The 22,553-nt window shown below is 34.0% G+C and overlaps 2 protein-coding genes across 3 annotated transcripts in view; one reads left to right on the forward strand and one right to left on the reverse strand.

Annotated features, from left to right (window-relative positions):
• Positions 1 to 22,553, forward strand: part of LOC118182309 (speckle-type POZ protein B-like) — a 79,172-nt gene that overhangs the window by 26,748 nt on the left and 29,871 nt on the right. The gene's annotated exons all lie outside the window — the stretch shown is intronic.
• LOC118182313 (neprilysin-1-like) overlaps positions 1 to 22,553 on the reverse strand; it is a 94,099-nt gene that overhangs the window by 17,922 nt on the left and 53,624 nt on the right. The window contains exons 15-17 of the mRNA XM_085822895.1: positions 22,375 to 22,426; positions 13,795 to 13,862; positions 10,459 to 10,589 (exon numbers count right to left, since the gene is read on the reverse strand). Of these exons, the coding sequence (XP_085679021.1) occupies positions 10,459 to 10,589; positions 13,795 to 13,862; positions 22,375 to 22,426 (251 nt within the window). The remainder of the gene's footprint in view (positions 1 to 10,458; positions 10,590 to 13,794; positions 13,863 to 22,374; positions 22,427 to 22,553) is intronic.

The raw sequence follows: 22,553 nt of genomic DNA on the forward strand, positions 1-22,553 counted from the left end.
TTCCTCATTAGAATAGTGTTCTTTTGCTTTCCATGGAACAATTCTTGGAACGTTTTCAACTTCGTCGAAATCAATATCTGTATCATATATCACACCGACATTATTCACAGCGGTATTGAACTTTCGTATCTTGTTTGCGTGAACGTGCTTCGATGAATTGTCAGGCATTTGTACTATGTAACTATAATCAGTATGCTTTTTGATGATCGTAGCAGGTCCCGTCCATCTGGCATAAACTTTGTTTTGGCTATCAGGGATTAAAACTATAACCCTGTCACCTTCCTTGAATTCTTTATGACGAGTCTTTCGGTTACGGTAGAATGCATAAGCTTGTTGCTTTCCAACATCTGTAAGTCCTGCGTATTCAGCAGCTTTTTCCAATTTCGTCTTCAAATCATTCAGATAATCGGTAACTGAACTTAACTGTCCATGAGGAACAAGAGTTTCATTAGTCCATGACGATTTCAAAATAGACATCGGGCCATTAGGACGTCTTCCATAAAGCATTTGGAACGGACTAACACCAGTCGTAGCATTAGGAATTTCACGGTAAGCCCAAAGTAAATACGGTAGATGTTTCTCCCAATCTTTCGAATGTTCTCTAACGGTATGATGTATCATTCCCTTTAAAACAGCATTAAATCTTTCTACCAGGCCATTTGAACTTGGATGATAAGGAGTCGAGAACCTTGGGGACGATCCGATCCTTTTCAAAAACTCTTGGGTCAACGAAGCAGTAAAATTAGTTCCTTGATCTGAAGCAACAATTTGAGGAATTCCGGTTCGTGAAAAGATTTGCAACAATGCATCGCAGGTTGCTTTGGCATTCAAATTCTTCAATGGCACCGCTTCGGGCCACCTTGTACATTGATCAACAGCACACAGAACGTATTTGTAACCTCTACAGCTTGGCTCCACAGGTCCTAGGATATCCACATTAATTACCTGGAATGGTTCTTTAGGACGTGTTACTGGCGTAATCGGAACTTCATCAAAGGGACGCTTTTTCGCTTGAAGTTGACAAGAAGTACAAGCACTGCAGTATTCATTTACATCTTTCTTGATTTCAGGCCAATAGAACGAATATCTCAAACGTTCGGCTGTCTTCTTGGTTCGCAGGTGGCTTCCCCATAAGCTAGAATGAGTTAAGTCCAAAATCTGTTTTCTTCTTTCTTTGGGTACGACCAACTGGTAAACTCTTTCTCCTAGAACTTTATCTTTATGATACAAAAAGTTGTCAATAACAATAAAGTTATTACTTCCGTTCTTAACATTTTGCCAGCATGTTTTTAAAGATGGGTCATTCATTTGTTGTACTCGAAACAGTTCTGAATCCGAAAAGCATTGATCGGGTCTCGTGCTACCTTTGGAATCATCCTTACCTGTATCTTCATATACAAGCGCACAACATTCTATAATCTTCTTAACAGTTTCATTACATTTTTCATTAATTAAGTTTTCCCTATCATGGTTAAGTATTTCGTCAAAATTTTCAGTTTCATGAAAATGCATTTCACCGAAACTATCAGTAGCAATGTTCACATTTTTACATTCAAAATTAAACTTTCTTTTATCATCTCCCCTTAACTCATTAAAAGCACTTAACGACAAGAGTAAATCATTACATAACTTATCCACCATTGCACATGTTATAAAAATAGGTGACATAAATTCATTATTTTCAGAATATCTTACTAAAGGCAGGTTAATGAGAGGAGCTTTTAACGCTTGCCCGAAAGCTGATGTGAGGGTAACACTTCCATGTGGCGTACGGTATTTTTCTGGTACAATGTCGGTCTTAACAACGGTTAGTTGAGTGCCTGTATCTGCTACTGCATTAATTAATTTACCATCACATATAAGTTTAACGGTTGGCAAGTCATCTATTAATTCTTTAACCTCTTGATTCGCGGTAAAATATTTAGAAGAAATCTTTGCAGTTACGGCGTTAGAATTATTCTTAATTTCTTCTTTATCAACCCTTTCCTTATCTTCATGCAACAATATATTATGATACTTAGAATTACATTTTGAACATTTTAATTGAGAAGGGCAAATTTTTATTCTACAATTCCTTTCGAAACAACGAAAGCACCGATTAGAATCCCGTAAACTCTTTTTCCTTTCTTCCGGAGACATAACGCATTTTTCCGAAGCATGATTTTCGCTTTCGCAAAATAAGCAAGGGGAAGTTCGAACAACTGCAATTTTGCTTACAGTAGGGGAATAGCTGGCGCCAAATTTATTGGCGTTGAATGAATTCCGAGTGTGGAAGTTGTTTCGCTTTTCATTTGGTTGTGAATGCCTTCCAAGAGAATTAGCGTGACTCTTAGAATAAAATAAATTTAATGAAGTTCGTTCGCGACTTTCAATTTCCCGTTTTAGAAATTTCATGAGGTTGTCGACATTAAAAGTTTCCTCATCTGCGTTTTGACGAGCAAAATCAAGCGTTATATCCTGAGGTATGCATTTCATTAACAAAGGGTATAGTAACTTTCCATACGATTCGGTCTTGACCCCTATCGAATTTAGTGACCTTACTTGTATGTTGCAGGTATCATATAATTCCCTCAAAGAATTAATGTCATTAGAACTTCAGACAGGCCGTAAATTTAAAAGTTTATGCATGTAAGAATTAATAAAGAGATCTTTTCGACCATACCTATCTTTGAGAATTTTAAAAGCTTCGTCGTAGTTTTCTGGAGATAAAGAAAAGCCTTCTATTGCTTTTAAAGCTGCACCGCCTAACAGACTAAGCAAGTAATTAAACTTATCTACTTTAGATAGTTTTACGTTTTGATTTATTGCCGTATCAAAAGAATTGTAAAATGTCTGCCACATTTCAGCATTTCCATAAAATTTATCAATCATAATCTTCGGCAATTTAACATTATAATCAGAACTTTTATCGACACCAGAAATAGATAAATTGTTACTATCATTAGAAGAACCATTAGAAACTAGCGAATTATTGCTATTTCTTTTTTCTTTCAATAATTTTGTGCCTCTAAAGCTCCATTTCGAAATTTTTTCTTCGTATTCCAAGGCACTTTCGATTTCGGTTTCAATGTCATTAATGTCAGTCAAAGTTTTAATTTTTTCGTCTAACGCTTTCAAAGAAATAGCTTTTATTTTTAAACTTTCCAGTGATTCTTCAAGGTCTTCAAGGTTACCGGCTGCAATTAATGATTCAATGGCATTTGTTACTTTAGTAATGGCTGAACGCATAACTTTCCGTTCTTTCTTAGATTTCGTTAGCTCTTCAGCCATTTTTGTAACCTTGAATTCCACTTTACCACAAAATAAATTGAACAAATTTCTTACCTTTCTGAAGACTCACTTACGCATTTATCCGTGAGCTTTGCAGAATAACATATCCTCCTTTTCTGACACCACTGTCATATTCTTCTTTTTCTTGGGCGTGTAGTTTCTGGATATGTATATACTTCCTACCGTAGACGTAGCGTACCGTGTGCGTTACATAAAACAGCCATTTTAACGGCACAACACTTTATTAACACACAAATAAAAATAATAAGTACAACGATGAACACACAAGTATAACTTCGTACTGACATAAAACACGTTTCCTTCGTTACTTCGCTACTCCTTACTAACTACTCTTCTCTAGTAAGTCTCATGAGAGAGAGGCGTTGCAGGCCGTTCGGCTAAACTGCGCATGCGTGTCATCACGTCATGACACCTCCCCTCGAAAAGATTTGATTGCGTCTTTCAATGACCTGTCAAATCCACATATATAAACATTTCTTGAAACAAAATAAAAGAACATCCATGAAATTTTCGAACTTAATTAACCAATTCTTACCATTTTAAATTAAAATTATTTCAACATAAATTCAGTAATCCTATTCATTTAAAAGGATGTAACATTCAATTAACATTTCAAACTTAAATCCTTCACACAATCATAATCATATAAGCAGTTATTATATAAACGAGACAATACAAATCAATCATTAACATTAAACATAATACTTTAGCAAACCCTAGCTAAATCTTTAAACACATTACCTAACGTTAAAAAAAAATCAAACTAAACAGTCAAAATGTCTTATAGTTCATAACGTTAGTCATGGTTCACTCACTAGAAAATATAATCATGTCATTTTAAGTCACGTCATCAATAAACTCAGCATGGTCTTTTAGTCTGCACATAATGTTACCGTTCCATTTTGTTAACGCATAAATTACTGGATGCACATATTCACTTTCTGATTCAACGATTAGCTTTAGCTGTAAAAGCTTATCTATTTGACGATCAGCTTCATTTCTTAGAATTTCAGGTATTCGATACGGTTTCTGCTTTCTTGGCATACTTCCAGGTTTCAGTTTGATGCTGTGTTCTCCCACATTGGCGATTTTCGGAATACCAGTTCTCAGGTTCTTATGCCTTCTTAAAATTTCCAGAAGTTCTTTCTTCTTATCCGGTTCAAGGTGTGTAAAATTACATTCCTCATTAGAATAGTGTTCTTTTGCTTTCCATGGAACAATTCTTGGAACGTTTTCAACTTCGTCGAAATCAATATCTGTATCATATATCACACCGACATTATTCACAGCGGTATTGAACTTTCGTATCTTGTTTGCGTGAACGTGCTTCGATGAATTGTCAGGCATTTGTACTATGTAACTATAATCAGTATGCTTTTTGATGATCGTAGCAGGTCCCGTCCATCTGGCATAAACTTTGTTTTGGCTATCAGGGATTAAAACTATAACCCTGTCACCTTCCTTGAATTCTTTATGACGAGTCTTTCGGTTACGGTAGAATGCATAAGCTTGTTGCTTTCCAACATCTGTAAGTCCTGCGTATTCAGCAGCTTTTTCCAATTTCGTCTTCAAATCATTCAGATAATCGGTAACTGAACTTAACTGTCCATGAGGAACAAGAGTTTCATTAGTCCATGACGATTTCAAAATAGACATCGGGCCATTAGGACGTCTTCCATAAAGCATTTGGAACGGACTAACACCAGTCGTAGCATTAGGAATTTCACGGTAAGCCCAAAGTAAATACGGTAGATGTTTCTCCCAATCTTTCGAATGTTCTCTAACGGTATGATGTATCATTCCCTTTAAAACAGCATTAAATCTTTCTACCAGGCCATTTGAACTTGGATGATAAGGAGTCGAGAACCTTGGGGACGATCCGATCCTTTTCAAAAACTCTTGGGTCAACGAAGCAGTAAAATTAGTTCCTTGATCTGAAGCAACAATTTGAGGAATTCCGGTTCGTGAAAAGATTTGCAACAATGCATCGCAGGTTGCTTTGGCATTCAAATTCTTCAATGGCACCGCTTCGGGCCACCTTGTACATTGATCAACAGCACACAGAACGTATTTGTAACCTCTACAGCTTGGCTCCACAGGTCCTAGGATATCCACATTAATTACCTGGAATGGTTCTTTAGGACGTGTTACTGGCGTAATCGGAACTTCATCAAAGGGACGCTTTTTCGCTTGAAGTTGACAAGAAGTACAAGCACTGCAGTATTCATTTACATCTTTCTTGATTTCAGGCCAATAGAACGAATATCTCAAACGTTCGGCTGTCTTCTTGGTTCGCAGGTGGCTTCCCCATAAGCTAGAATGAGTTAAGTCCAAAATCTGTTTTCTTCTTTCTTTGGGTACGACCAACTGGTAAACTCTTTCTCCTAGAACTTTATCTTTATGATACAAAAAGTTGTCAATAACAATAAAGTTATTACTTCCGTTCTTAACATTTTGCCAGCATGTTTTTAAAGATGGGTCATTCATTTGTTGCACTCGAAACAGTTCTGAATCCGAAAAGCATTGATCGGGTCTCGTGCTACCTTTGGAATCATCCTTACCTGTATCTTCATATACAAGCGCACAACATTCTATAATCTTCTTAACAGTTTCATTACATTTTTCATTAATTAGGTTTTCCCTATCATGGTTAAGTATTTCGTCAAAATTTTCAGTTTCATGAAAATGCATTTCACCGAAACTATCAGTAGCAATGTTCACATTTTTACATTCAAAATTAAACTTTCTTTTATCATCTCCCCTTAACTCATTAAAAGCACTTAACGACAAGAGTAAATCATTACATAACTTATCCACCATTGCACATGTTATAAAAATAGGTGACATAAATTCATTATTTTCAGAATATCTTACTAAAGGCAGGTTAATGAGAGGAGCTTTTAACGCTTGCCCGAAAGCTGATGTGAGGGTAACACTTCCATGTGGCGTACGGTATTTTTCTGGTACAATGTCGGTCTTAACAACGGTTAGTTGAGTGCCTGTATCTGCTACTGCATTAATTAATTTACCATCACATATAAGTTTAACAGTTGGCAAGTCATCTATTAATTCTTTAACCTCTTGATTCGCGGTAAAATATTTAGAAGAAATCTTTGCAGTTACGGCGTTAGAATTATTCTTAATTTCTTCTTTATCAACCCTTTCCTTATCTTCATGCAACAATATATTATGATACTTAGAATTACATTTTGAACATTTTAATTGAGAAGGGCAAATTTTTATTCTACAATTCCTTTCGAAACAACGAAAGCACCGATTAGAATCCCGTAAACTCTTTTTCCTTTCTTCCGGAGACACAACGCATTTTTCCGAAGCATGATTTTCGCTTTCGCAAAATAAGCAAGGGGAAGTTCGAACAACTGCAATTTTGCTTACAGTAGGGGAATAGCTGGCGCCAAATTTATTGGCGTTGAATGAATTCCGAGTGTGGAAGTTGTTTCGCTTTTCATTTGGTTGTGAATGCCTTCCAAGAGAATTAGCGTGACTCTTAGAATAAAATAAATTTAATGAAGTTCGTTCGCGACTTTCAATTTCCCGTTTTAGAAATTTCATGAGGTTGTCGACATTAAAAGTTTCCTCATCTGCGTTTTGACGAGCAAAATCAAGCGTTATATCCTGAGGTATGCATTTCATTAACAAAGGGTATAGTAACTTTCCATACGATTCGGTCTTGACCCCTATCGAATTTAGTGACCTTACTTGTATGTTGCAGGTATCATATAATTCCCTCAAAGAATTAATGTCATTAGAACTTCAGACAGGCCGTAAATTTAAAAGTTTATGCATGTAAGAATTAATAAAGAGATCTTTTCGACCATACCTATCTTTGAGAATTTTAAAAGCTTCGTCGTAGTTTTCTGGAGATAAAGAAAAGCCTTCTATTGCTTTTAAAGCTGCACCGCCTAACAGACTAAGCAAGTAATTAAACTTATCTACTTTAGATAGTTTTACGTTTTGATTTATTGCCGTATCAAAAGAATTGTAAAATGTCTGCCACATTTCAGCATTTCCATAAAATTTATCAATCATAATCTTCGGCAATTTAACATTATAATCAGAACTTTTATCGACACCAGAAATAGATAAATTGTTACTATCATTAGAAGAACCATTAGACACTAGCGAATTATTGCTATTTCTTTTTTCTTTCAATAATTTTGTGCCTCTAAAGCTCCATTTCGAAATTTTTTCTTCGTATTCCAAGGCACTTTCGATTTCGGTTTCAATGTCATTAATGTCAGTCAAAGTTTTAATTTTTTCGTCTAACGCTTTCAAAGAAATAGCTTTTATTTTTAAACTTTCCAGTGATTCTTCAAGGTCTTCAAGGTTACCGGCTGCAATTAATGATTCAATGGCATTTGTTACTTTAGTAATGGCTGAACGCATAACTTTTCCGTTCTTTCTTAGATTTCGTTAGCTCTTCAGCCATTTTTGTAACCTTGAATTCCACTTTACCACAAAATAAATTGAACAAATTTCTTACCTTTCTGAAGACTCACTTACGCATTTATCCGTGAGCTTTGCAGAATAACATATCCTCCTTTTCTGACACCACTGTCATATTCTTCTTTTTCTTGGGCGTGTAGTTTCTGGATATGTATATACTTCCTACCGTAGACGTAGCGTACCGTGTGCGTTACATAAAACAGCCATTTTAACGGCACAACACTTTATTAACACACAAATAAAAATAATAAGTACAACGATGAACACACAAGTATAACTTCGTACTGACATAAAACACGTTTCCTTCGTTACTTCGCTACTCCTTACTAACTACTCTTCTCTAGTAAGTCTCATGAGAGAGAGGCGTTGCAGGCCGTTCGGCTAAACTGCGCATGCGTGTCATCACGTCATGACAGAACGTATATATACGTGCCTATTAAAATATGTCAAAGAAATTATAGAAATATATTATATTAAAAGTACACAAATCCAAATATAAAATACCAGAAGAATTTTTACATGAAAATCCAGAAAATAACTTTTTCTTATACCAGTTTCGAGAAATTTGTGCTTTCTTAGAGAAAACCCCGGACGGTCAGAGGGTTAAAGTAACTTTTATTAGAAGAAAGGGGGCTTATTTGTAAACTTGTCACTTCTGTCATCTACCCATTTCAAACGAAATCTTTTTTAACAAAATCTGATTTGGGCAACACATGACTTGTACGGCCTATAAAATTATACGTAATTTTTGCTGAAAACTGTCATTAAATATTATTGGATGTGTATCGCTAGACTAACTGCATATATATAAACTGTTATTATGTATGTAATCACATTTCGTTTCTTTTTGAAAATTAATTTTTTTAAACCACTCCTGTAATTGGATACGATCACGATTACGATCAACGATTATGATTATATGATTACGATGAACGATTGCGAAAATAAAGGTCGGATAAGTACTTTTAAGCCAATCAAGGGAGTGGGTACGTTTGATATAGCTGATTGTAATAAAAAAGACCGGCCACAACAAGATATTATAGCAGTCCCATATACAAAATTGTAACGTTCTACGGCTAATCATTTTTGACTTTTGACGAGATATACATATGCATACATGTGCATACATACACATGTGCACATGTCAACAGCTCCGTACTAAACGATTCAGCATCAAGTCTGGCCGGGTACATTTGGTATACTAAATTCAGAAACAGCTTCTAGTAACGCCTATCTCACGAAGAAGCACTTTAAAATAAGTTCCCGCTCATACAGGGACTCAAGGCAGTGAAGACGCTGTCCTAATGCCCAAGCAGGGAGCCAACTGCACGGATATATTAGAACGACCAACTAAACTTCCTTGGTCTCCCATTAATCGAACAACTTTGACAAGTCTGCTACAAAATTGGTAAAGTAGATGGACAGAGGCAAGAGGTAGGACGAATGACATATCGCTTACTGCCAAAAGTTAACATGGAAATAAAAACCCACTACACTAGCCTAACACAGTTCTTGACAGGTCATGGACCATTTCCAATATACCTCAACAGATTCAAACTTAGGGATACTCCTTTCTGCGAATGCGGAGAGGAAAGAGACACGTACCATTATTATTTTCATTGTGTATATACAAGAATCTGGCACTTGAAGAAACCAGCGGACTGTGCCTGGGTAATGTGGTCGTCTAACACACTCAAAAATAGAGTAGCCGTTGGTAAAATAGAGGAAATCTCAAGACACTGCTTCAGCAGAAATAACTGAACGGCTTAAGAGTACTGAGCGGGAATAACAGTATGTTTCAAATGTTCAGAATTTAAAGCAAATAACCAGAATAACGCTTGGTGCCTGCAGTTATCAAACTATAGAAATTGTTATTAGTATGTAATATTCAACTTTCTTACTTTGGAGGTTTTCCCCGTGATGGTATATAATATCGTTTGGTTCATGGTTGTGGTCGGAAGCCATCATAGCGTTTCACTCACGCACATACATACGTACATATGGACAGAAATCATGAAAAAGTCGCATTTGAATCCATTTTAAATCTATTTTAGAATCCGTTTTGGAAGAAAGAGTCCATTATCCAGTTCATACCTACAAAGGTCACTCAAATCGTCTAAATGGATTCGGGAAACGTCAAAATGTGTATTTCCTTTGAAATGTGATACCACATATTTTTCGCGATTACAATGCTTCCTTTACTTCGTACAAGGAAATAAAATGCTTTATAAAATCACACGAGGGAATGTTAAAAGTAGTGAAGTTGTAGAAAAATATCTCTTATTTTATTGTGACGGGGGTTTTGAAGCTTTGCTATGGCTTTGGAGGCTATTAATGTTTTCAAAACATCGTCATTAATTTAAGAAATCTATCACTCAACTGGCGATAGCTTAATTTTGATTTTTATGATTTTGGATGGATTAAAAAAAAGTTAAATAATGGCTATGACTTTCATTAAGCTAATCGTTAAATCATGGCTTTCAAAATGGGATATCGGTAATTTTGAGGGTAAACTGTATTTATAATTGCCGTATAGTATTAAATAGAAACAGTCCGCAATGTAGGTAAAAGAAACACCAAATATTTATTCTGAAAATTCCCGTTAACTTTACGTTTTTCTATATCGTGTAAGAAAGAAATCAGCCTTACATTCAAATTAAATTATTCTAAAAACTAATTTATTCAAAATATTTTGCTCACTTTAAAAGGTGAAAGAGGATCTACAAAATTTTCATACTGTTCAGCGAAACACCGTGCTTTCGACAAGAACTTATCCAGCGTTTTGTGAGTCCACCAGTTCCTGTAATTTCCCCTGTGATCAAAATATCGACCTGAAAATTGAAAATTAGAAGGCATTATTATTTTATAAGAAATCTGTCAACGGATAGTAAAACTAAAAACTAAATTGAGATAGACAGCTCTCAAATTTAAAATATACTTAGGAAAGTATTTAAATTCTTACAGAATGATACGACAGGTTTTATTAAAAAAGAGTTGCAATACATCTGATTTTTTTTAAAGTGTGACTTTCATATTTATTTAGAAACTGATATCAAGTGATCAAACAATTTCAAGTTAGTATATGCGTTTTATTGATTTGTATACTTATGTGCGTTTGGAATTTTTAAACAAATTTATTTGAAGTTTCTCCCGTTCTAATTGTATGATTAAATTTTATATTGATATAAAATATATAAATCTAAGAATATAGAACATTATTAGAGGTACTAAATTTCATGCTTTAATTTTGTAACTTGGAATCCCACATAGCTGAAGCTCCTTGTTCTTTCTACGAGGGCAATCCCAAAAAAAAGGTCTCCTAATTTTTGGGGACGTAGAGAAAGTTTTAATACGGTTGTTGGCAACACTGTTGTGAGTGGTGCTTTCTCCACTACCACATAAGCACGCAGGCGCTTCAGTCTCCTCAGTCTTGGCTTGGCAGCCATTCGAAATGGAGCTCCCGATAAACGTTACCGCCAAGTGCGAAGTGCGCGCAGTTATTCGATTTTTGAACGCAAAACGCGTTAAACCGGTTGAAATTCACCGCCTATTGACGGAAATGTGTGGACAGTCGTCATGGTGTCAAAAACGTTCGCAAGTTGTGTATAGAGTTTACAGCCGGTCGTACTGAAATTCAATTGCCGACGAGACAATCGCGAAAGTTGAGGAACTCATGCGTAAAGGTCGGAGGATCACTCTGGATGCTCTCTGCATTTTGGTTGCTGAGGTTTCCAGAAGCACCATCCACAGGATTTTAACGGAAAAGTTGCAATATCGGAAGGTGTGTGCAAGATGGGTGCCGCGTATGTTGACAGAAGACCACAAACGGCATTTGTCTGGACGGCGGTTCTGCTCCGATGATGAGGTGAAAGATGAGGTTCAACGCTTCCTGAAGGGCATGGCGGCAAGCTGGTATGACATGGGCATTGTAAAACTGCCACAGCGTCTACAAAAATGCATCGACTGAAATGGCGATTATGTTGAAAAATAAAGCATTCTTCAATCTTTAAAGTGATGTAGCAATTATAGAAAATAAACGGTTCTTTGTATATCTAAAAATATAGGAGACCTTTTTTGGGGATTGCCCTCGTATTAACAGTTGTCTGAAATTTTACTTTTTTCGTGCGTACTCTCCTAAAACATAGAATTACAAAAACTTTCTTACGCTTTATATTATACGCTCGAAAGAGATATACTTTTGTATATACTATATTGCAATGTTATTCCATAATTTAAATAAGAGGAGTTTAGGAGCTCAACTACATATACTATACTGTTTTGTAATAAGTTGGTAGTATTCTGTACAAGTTCATATTGCATTCTGTACAAGATGTGTACACTAAGAAGTTTGTCTTACAAAGCTTTCCCATGGTGTAGAAACAGTTCTGTGTGGGATATAAACCGGCAGATTGGACTTTTTGATTTATTAATTCATTGTCTTTGGTATAAAAAAATTATCAACAAACGTTTGGGTATTGTATTGCATAAAAGAGTCATATCTACATGCGCCTTTTAAAAATCTTACTCAAAGCCATACGATACCATCTCGATATCTCCGAGCAGACGTAGATCCTTTTGAACCATGCGCTGGAAATGCGTTCGTTGTTCATTATTCTTCTTTCTTTAATGGCCGTTATTCCCTAATGTTGCAGGAATAATTCATGGTTCTGCTTCTCTCTGGATATAAATGCGCTTAGAAACAATTGCTAAATGAACCTCGGCTCGTCTCTGAAGTGGGCACAGATCCGAAGAGAGGCAACAATTAACAACCTGGTCCGGCTTGGAGAAAATAACCCCACCCTTGCCCATATGCAATGTAAAAAAGAAAAAAAAAAAAAGACTGGCTTTCTCTCTGCTATCTTGCCGCAAACGGTTTAAACGGTACGGTAGACTGAGGCATCCCTTATCATACAAACATCAAAACATTTACTCATAGCCTTAAAATGATACCGGCAGGGGATGCAAATATTGCATTTCAGTAAGGCGGTACATTTAAGAATTCTTTATACAGAGGGCTTCATTCAAATATGCCTGTTTTTCAGGCAAAGGAAAGATACGAGTTGCAGTTCGACGGGTCGCACTATCTCGTGTCACCAGCTTTACTGACTCAACCTCCAGTCCAGCAACCATAAAAGGCAGCGAATACAACTAGATTGGTTAGAACCGGTGTCTCCATGATTGGCGAAATTGAACGTTTTTATGTCTCGAAAGTCCAGCTTAGTATACACGGGGTGATTCTAAATTGTTTTTACAAATTAAGAGGGGTGATAGTACTCATCCATATGAGCAATAATTCACATTCCACTCTAAGAGGCACGAAAGAGGAACCTGAACTTACAACAGTGTTGGGAATGAACGAGACCAAAAGTTGCACAATCAGTTTCGTGAAAAACTCACAGAGAGTGCACAAAACGATGCCAAACACTCATGCACATCTTCGGTTGGCAAGGTCTCAACCTCGCAAACGATTGCAACAAGTTAATGTTCTAATCAAGGGCTGAATATTATCAACTGACTCCAACTTCCGCTGTATGTCGAGATTAGCATGAAAAGTTCATGCTGTGTTCCGGCTGTTAGAATTTCGTGTCTCATAGAAGGGCGCTTCAAGTAGAATGAGCGCAGCACAGCAAGTCCAGGAGGACAGGATAGAAAATGGCGAAGGGGGAAAACACTGCTACCTCGATATTTACCTTGAATATTTAATATCAAAGTAAATATCAAGGTTTTTTCCTCTTAATAAATACTTTCCCTCTAATAATTTAGATAATTTTTATAGTACTAATAATTTAGATAATGCCTATGTTTATGATCATCCCTAATTTGTAAAAAACAATTTAGAATCACCCTGTATATTACATTTATATGTATGAAATATTTTCTTAACGTCAAAAATATCAGAGGCCACCCGATTTTAAACTTTTATCAAAAGAAGAAACATTTTAAACAAATTTCTTAAAAATTATAATGTAATTCTGTAAGCAAATTTAAACGCATACACAAGCAATTAACTGTTGAATATATCATTACAAATCATACCTGACGTATCGAAAGCGTGACTTATTTCATGTCCAATTACCGTGCCAATGCCACCGTAATTAATCGAACTAAGGAAAGAAATGAACAAATTCATATTACAAATATATTTATTTATACATTTCTGCATGAATTTTATCACACAGGCGTTAAGAAAGAAATCATAAACTTGTTGCGAGACAGCATTAAATAAATGTTTAAACAACACGTTTAAACAACAAATTCATTATTTTTTTTAATGGCTCTCCCTTCCGCCTGAAGTGTAAATCTTTCATAATTTATGCTGGGAACAAAAATTACTAAAAAAGTATCCATTACCGACAGGAAAGATTGGATCAGTTTAAGAAGTTTTTATTCAATTAATATGTTAAAGAAACTGGATCTGAATTCCAGATAAGGCTTTAGATATGCAATTAGCGAAAACCGTATTGCAGCACCATCCGTTTCCGAGAGGTTTTGGAAGAAAAATTAAATATTCAATTTAATCGAAATACTTTTCCAGTACAATCCAATATTATGCAAAATCGAAAAATCTTAAAAATTAATTTAAAATAATTTTTAAATTATACACTTTTTGCGACCAAAGGGAAAGTAATGGTAAAAAAGGGCTGGGGCCCATAAAGCGAATAAATATATTAAACAAAAACTATAAAAAATGCTTTAAAAAAGTCCGAAAGGTCCTAAATTTTAGCAATCGACCAAAAAGGTTTGTTAAGGTTTTCCTACGCTGCTCAGTTCACAGTCTATCCAGTTTGATGTTGCACTCACTCCTGCTAACTCACTTCTTTTTGTGTTTTAGAATGTTATTAGGCATACATTTCTTCGCACTTACGCCATATACAGTTCAAAGGCAAATTTGCAAAAATTGTAAAAGCAGCATGTATTTCGATTTCCCGATGAAGCGTTAAGCAAGCATTTTACTTTTTTTTTTTTTCAGTCTTTTCTCAGTTCATATCAATGTACAATTTTCTTAGTAAGATGACTTGCAAAACCCCTTTTTTTAACCCAAAGGGGGGCGTTAATCTAGAACGGCTATTAGTTTTGAAACTGCATTTTGCATTGTTTCACTATAAACGTCCATTTCAATTTTCAAATTGTTGCCACCAAATACGTATTATCGCCCTGTATTATATTTAAAGAAATTAAATAATGAAGAATATGCATGAATGTATGTATGTTTCTCGCACTGTGCTAAAAACAACGTTATACCTAGAGACATTAAATTTTAAATAACGTACTTGTCCGCTGGGACATGTGCACCTGGAAGCCCGAATTTTGAATTTTGAATTTGTTTTATTGCCTTCTTCATATTTTGTAAAACTTTAACGGACTTTTCAATAACAAACTCAATGATTTCAGAGCGAACGATGGCAAAACGGTACGGAATAAAATATTTTTTAATTCCAGCGCGTGAGACTGTCTACCAGAAATTCTGGAGATATGCTGTTTTTAAATATTTTCTGAATTTGCCGTTGAATTAAATTTTAAGTTTCGTAAGTACAAAGAACCTGATATTTAATAAATGCAATTCACACACGAAACTTTAATGATAAAAAAGACAAAAAGTTTTGTAAGCCATCTTATTAAGGAAACTGAACATTTATATAATGAACTGAGAAAAGATTGAAAAAAGAAAAAAGCGTATGTCAACACGAGCGTAAAAAACCTTAGCAAGCTGTTTTGAACGATCGTTGAAATCTAAAACCTTTCAGATTTTATTTTGATTTTAATTTCATTTATTTATGATTTCTTTTTCTTATTGGCTTGCTTTTTATAGTAACTTAATTACTTCACTACCTATTATCTAACGAAAATTACTCAAACTTCTTTCACAAAGATGAGTATGCATCCCCGGCGGTAACTGATAAATTATTCATTTATGTAAAAGTTCTCAATCGCTGTTCCGATGTAATTACACAAAAGTAAAGAACGCTCGTTACCACGGAAACTTACTTTGCACAAATGTCGTTTATATCAACTACTTTACTCAAAATAACAAGTAAAAAGCAATGGGAGCCATGGTAATACATATTTTTTGTTTCTTTGAAAGTTATTCGGGCATGCGGTAATGACAAACAATTCCTTTCTGTACCAAGCGACATTGGTAAGTGCATTCAACTTTGTGAAAATGTAACCAATTAAGACAAAAAGAAAATAAATTTTCGCTTCAGCTTTAACGTATTTCTAATACTCTTTTATTTTCAGTGCTTATATTGTATATATGTTTGCACTACTATAATTTGTAGCAAACTTTTACTAGAAGTTGGGGAAAATTTCGCAAACTTTTTAGCACATCTTTAGGAGACGCTTTCATTAAAAATAGAATTTGTAGAAAAATTTTAGCAAAATTTTGCTAGTGAAGTTTGATGCTCAATTTGTATGCGAATTCAAAAAATATTACGAATAATTCAAACACATACAAAAAAGATACTATAAGCAAAATGTTTGAAAAAATTTATTAATCCAGTGCGGCGTTGGCCCAGCTGGGCTGTTAGTCTCATAACGGCATTTGCGTCCGATCACTTAAATGCGATGTATCATTCTTCAGACTGTTGCCACCAAATACTTTCGCCCTTTATTATATTTAAAGAAACTAAATAATGAAGATTCTGCACGAGCGTATGTTTGTTTCTATCATTGTGAATAAACAACAGTACCTAGAGCCATCAAATTTTGAATAATAGAGTTTTCCACCCCCACATCAGCACCTGGAAGCCCGAATTTGGAATTTGTCCTTTGTTTTATTGTCTATTTCATATTTTGTAAAACTTTAACGAATTTTTGATTATAAAAAATTCGAGCGTTTCAAAGCGAGTAGTGGCAACGCTCTGGGAATAAAACATTTTTATCTCCGGCGCGCAAGACTGTCTATCGCAAATTCTAAAGGTATGCTGTTTTTAAATATTTTTAGCCCAAAGGGGTATTAGTCCAAATGCTCTGGAAACGTGTGTGTATCTGTATATTAAAAAATCTGATGTGTACACCACATGACTTCCTTGTACGGAATATTAAATTATACACATTTTTTCTTGCATTTCATTTAAACGTATTGGATTGAATTAAATGTACTTCGTCGATAGCGCATAAATCACAACAGAATACATGTACTCTTTAAAATTCGATATATTTGTTTACCATAGCGACACTCTGGCGCTAGATTCACTTAACAATGTTACATTTCATTCATATCATAACTCAGAATGCACAAAATCTATATCATTTGAAAAATTATCTAACCGTTGCCACATGTTCCATTCAAATATTATAATAAATCTAGAACGATGTATAAAAGAAATTAAGCAAGCAAAGGGAAAAATAGTTTTTCACAGACGATTCAGTATCTCTCATTCAATTAATTCAGTTCTCCCTTCGTGACAAAGCAAAAATACATAAAAACACGAAATATCTATATTAAAAATTACGAATTAATCTTGAACACATATTTCCTTGAAAAAATTCCAGAAAGGATTAAGCATGATTTAATTCGGATGTCTCTCTAAATTGGCAACAAATCTACTATTCTGCTGTTTGAAATGTAACCAAACATGTCCGCCATGTTATTTAAATATTAGTCTTAACCGCACTTAAACATCTTTTAAATTGTTGATAATTCTACAACTATTGCTTGCAGATTTCCTAAAGCATAAAAACCAAGACAAGAACAGCATAATTCAATCATTTCGAAAGCAAAAAATGCACAATTTACTAACATATAAGAGTAAAGAAACTGGATCACTGAGCCGAGTAACAGAGTAGATATATATATATATATCCACTCTGTTATATAGTTATATAGTTATATATATCCTGTTATATAGTTACTCTGTTATATAGTTATATATATCCACTCTGTTATATAGTTAGTGGATATATATATATCCACTCTGTTACCACTCTGTTATCCACTCAGTTATTTTATATATATATATATATATATATATATACCAAACGTATATAATACGTTTGGTGCGACTGATTGCAACCAAAATACGAGGTGCTCATCTGCATGTTACAGAAGTCCTATATACAAAATTTCAACATTCTGACGCTACTCGTTTTTAAGTTATGCGAGATACATACGTACGTACGTACGTACAGACACTACGAAAAATTCTCTTCAGAATTCATTTTAAAGCAATTTTATATATATATATTTTTTTTTGGAGGAAAAGAGCCTTTTATTCAGTCCTTACGTACAGATGTCACGGAAAAACATCGTTAAATTGCATTCGGTATCGGTCAAAATGGATATTTTCGTTGAAATATGCTGCCTGAAACTTTTCACGATTACAATACTTCCTTTTTACTTCGTGTAAGGAAGTAAAAACGCACGTATGGGCGTAATATAAAAGCTTTCAGATTTTATTTATTTAATCTAAAAGCGTATAGCTTTCAGATTTTATTTATTTTCATTTATTTCTAGTATACATTAATCAGACATCTCAACATTTATATCCGGCTTGGAACATTCGAGTCAGTTGTTTCTAATTTGAAAGAAGTAAATCTTAGTGAATGACATCAATCTCGATTTCCCATTAACATTGTTAACGTAGCCTTTAGATAATACCATCTTCAGTTCGTTCCATAGCATTGCTGAGCAAAATTGATTAACTTCTTATTTAAAACCAGTAAAACGTGCTGTTGTTTTCTGTCCGTATATCTTTCAGTGCGTAGCTAAAATAAATAATCATATTTTTGTCCTAAAAGCAAGACGCAGCTGACGAAACGGGGACGATTCTTGAGATTCCTGGAGAATGGTTACCGACTCTGAGAACCGAAGTTGCAGCTGGAAAATTGAGAAAGAGAATCCATTTAATACCAAACGTGCCCTTCAATTCTGCAATTTCTCACACCTACTTTTCGAATGAAATCTGAAACTGAGCTTGCAATCATTTTCAACTCCTCTGATAGGTTGAAGTACATGATTACTTGGAAAACATATATGGAACATATATAACATGTCCAGCTAGAAGCCAGAATTTTGAATTTAGAATTTTATATTTCGCATTTTGTTAAGGTTTAATGAATTTTAACAAATTCAACGATTTGAAAGTGAACAGTGGCACTACTGGTACGGATTAAAAATTGTTATCTCCAGCGGGCGAAACTGCGTATAGGAAATTATAAAGATATGCTGTTTTTAAATATTTCGCGATTTTGCTATTCATTTGAATTTTATGTTTCGTAAGTGAGCAGAACATCATAACTAATATTTAACTCACAGAACGTAAATAATAAAAAGACAAAAAATGTTCTGCAAGCCACATTACTAAGAAAACTGTACATCGATATGATAAACTGAGAAAATACTGGAAAAAAAAAAAAAAAAAAAAAAAGAGAGAAAAGTATGCCAACGACTTCTTTCCTAATTCCAAACGCATGCTGCTTTTAAGACTTTCGTAATTTTGCTGTTGAACTGTATATGGCGTAAGTGCGAAGAAAATAATGCTTGATAATAAAGCTAAAAGGAAACGGGTTAGCAGGAGTGAGTGTAATAGCAGACTGGTAGACTGAGATCTCAGCAAGAATGTAGAAAAAGTTTAATAAACCCTTCTGAGCGACCGTTAAAATCTGAAACCTTTCAGATTTATCTTGTTAAATTTTAGTCCAAAGGGGCAATTTGCCGAGAAACTATTAATTTAGTTTTGCCACTTTGTTTCTATTCAGGATAAGCGTTGTTTCACTTTTCAAAGTGTTGCCATCCAATATTATCGCCCTGTATTATATTTAAAGAAATCAAATAGTGAAGAATCTGTATAAATGTATCTATGTTTCTCGCACTGTGATAAAACAACGGTACCTAGAGACATCTAATTTTGAATAACATAATCTTCCACCCGATATGAGTATCTGGAAGCCCTAATTTGGAATTTGAAATTTGTTTTATTATCTATTTCATATTTTGTAAACCTTTAACGACTTTTTGATTAGCAAACTCAACGATTTCAAATCGAGCAATGCCAATACTGTACGGGGAAAAAAAAAAAAATCTGAAAGCTTTCAGTTTTTAGTCCAAAGGGATTTGAGTCCCAAAGGACTATTACTTTCATTTTGGCGTTTTGCTTCGGGTTCCTATGAATGTCAGTTCACTTTTCAAACTGTTGCCACAAAATGTTAGAGTCCTGTATTACATTTGAAAAAATTAAATAATGAAAAAAAAAAAAAAAAAATCTGAAATGTTTCAGATTTTAAATTACGTCCAAAGGGGCGTTTTTTAACATTTTGTGTGTTACCTTTCTTTATTAAATATCATGTTCCTCGCACTTAAACCATAAGATCCAGTGCAACAGCAATATCGCAAAATAGTTTTAAAACGAGCATATCTTTAGAATTTCCGATACAGAGACTCACGCGCTGGAGATAAAAATGTTTTTTCTGCACAACGTTGCCATTGCTCGCTTTGAAATCCTTGAGTTTGTTAATCAAAAATTCGTCAAAGTTTTAAAAAATAGGAAATCGATCATAAAACAAATTTCAAATTTCAAATTTGGTCTTCCACATGCTCATATTCGTTGGAGGATTACGTTATTCAAAATTCGATGACTCTATGTACCGTTATTTTATGACAATGTGAGAAATATACATACATTTACGCAGATTCTCATTATTTAATTTCTTCAAATATAATGCAGGACTCTAACATTTTATGGCAACAGTTTGAAAAGTGAACCGACATTTATCCGTCCGACGCAAAATGCCAAAACGAAACTAATAGTCCTTCGGGATTCAAATCCCTTTAGACTAAAAAAACGTTTTTATCTTTAGCGCGGGAGACTGTATATCGGAAATTCTAAAGATTCATTTTAAAATTATTTTGCGATATTGCTGTTGAATTGAATTTTATAGTTTAAGTGCGAAGAACTTGATATTTAATAAATAAAAATGACACATAAAACGTTAAAAAAGCGGACCTCTGGGCGTAAATCTTTCAGATTTTATTAGGATTTTTTAAATTTATTTTTCACTTCTTTTATCCTCTTTTTAAACCCGAAATGGTTATCAGTCTCAAAACGAGAATTTTGTGCTGCTTCACTTTTCATTAGAGTCTGTTGCCATTCGGAGAAATATAAGATATTATTATTTCATATTGAGTCTGTTCTTAATTGAAATATTAAATTATTTAAAAGCAATAGATGCAGTTCCTAAAAATAATTTTTACTTTTTAATTTGATTGAAGTAAACATGCATCAATTTTATCATAAGATATCTACTTAAAAGCATTAAATGGTTTTATAGAATTACGTTACATATGCTTTCACTTTTTAAATATACAGAAGATATATAATGTTCGCATGTTAGTCTAAATGTATAGTCATGCAATATCCTATAAAATGTTTCGGTATTCCACCTGGGACATCTCAATCGGTAATCTATAATGACAAACCACATTAAACTTTAAAACAATCCTGTTGGATGACCGTTAAAATGTGAAACCTTTCAGATTTTTATTATTTTTCCTATTTTGTTTGGATTTTGTTTACTTATTTTTGTTTTATTTATTTTTTATTATCTTCCCCCTATTTTTTAAATGATTGAGCTGCTACAGTACATAGCTAGGATTTTTTTTACTTATTATTTTTATTTATTTCCCCCCTTTTTTTAATGGTTGAGCTGCTATAGCACATAGCTAGGATTTTTTTACTTATTTTTATTTTATTTATTTTTTATTATACTCCTCTTATTTTTTAATGGTTGAGCTGCTACAGTACTCATTCTCAATAATTATACCACCCAGTTACCAGAATTATTTTTCAACAAGTTTTTTGCAATAATTATAAATCTAATTTAAATTAAAAGACCAAATAATTAATAAATTATTTTAGTCAAAAGTTTTAATCATATAAAAGAACTATGTTTTAATACATTGTTCTTTGAAACCAGTATCATATCCTCATCTTTAGAAAACAGCATTATTTACGATATTTTCTAACGATGCTATAGTATTCTCCACTGTGTAATTCTAAGTTACTGTTGGAAGTGAAGAATCTTAAGAACTGATAAGCGAATAAACGCTTGAGTTCGTGTGACAGGAAACAACATGATAGAAGGGATAGATAACCCTTTATTATTCCAATTAAAGTTTAACAAAACTCCGTCTTGGAGTTGTACAATAAAGCCGACACTTGAGCTTGAACTTAAGAAACTAAGAATTAAACTAAACTAAAGAGATATAGCCGAAGCTATCAAAATTCTAACAGAGTTGTCCCCTTAACGCTAATTGACTGCGAAGCTATCAAAGGCCTAAAGTACGGCTCGGCGTAATAATAGCTTACGAGAGAGTAGCCTAAAAAGAGGCGGACCCGTGCAGCCAGAATATCTGGTATCTCTCTCTCTCACTAAGACTGTAGAACTTCGCGTTTATATACCGCTCTTCCTCATTACCATTCAGACATGATTCTAAAACTACGTTCTGGCCGGAAGTGGTAAGTTGAAGTTAGAATCGATAGGAAAGGAAGTTTAACTAAAAATTTAACTGTTAATAAAATTAAAATTAACTGTTAATTAAATAAATTAACATAATCCTTACAATTCATATAACAAAATTGTAAACTAAAAACAAAATACCGTTTATTCGTTACTTACTCAATCCTGTTATATTTATAAAATGGGTAACCAAATATACCAGCTGGTAAAGCTGAAAATACAAGTATATAATAATCAAAAGCATATACTTAACAGATCTGTTTAAAAATATACATGAATTCACATTGTACGCATTTTTAACATGAATAGGATAGAATTTAATGTGGTGTAAGTTTTTA

This window comes from Stegodyphus dumicola, chromosome 8, assembly GCF_044657685.1.
Source record: "Stegodyphus dumicola isolate Sdum_Otavi_A_Nest chromosome 8, ASM4465768v1".
Classification (NCBI taxonomy): domain Eukaryota; kingdom Metazoa; phylum Arthropoda; class Arachnida; order Araneae; family Eresidae; genus Stegodyphus; species Stegodyphus dumicola.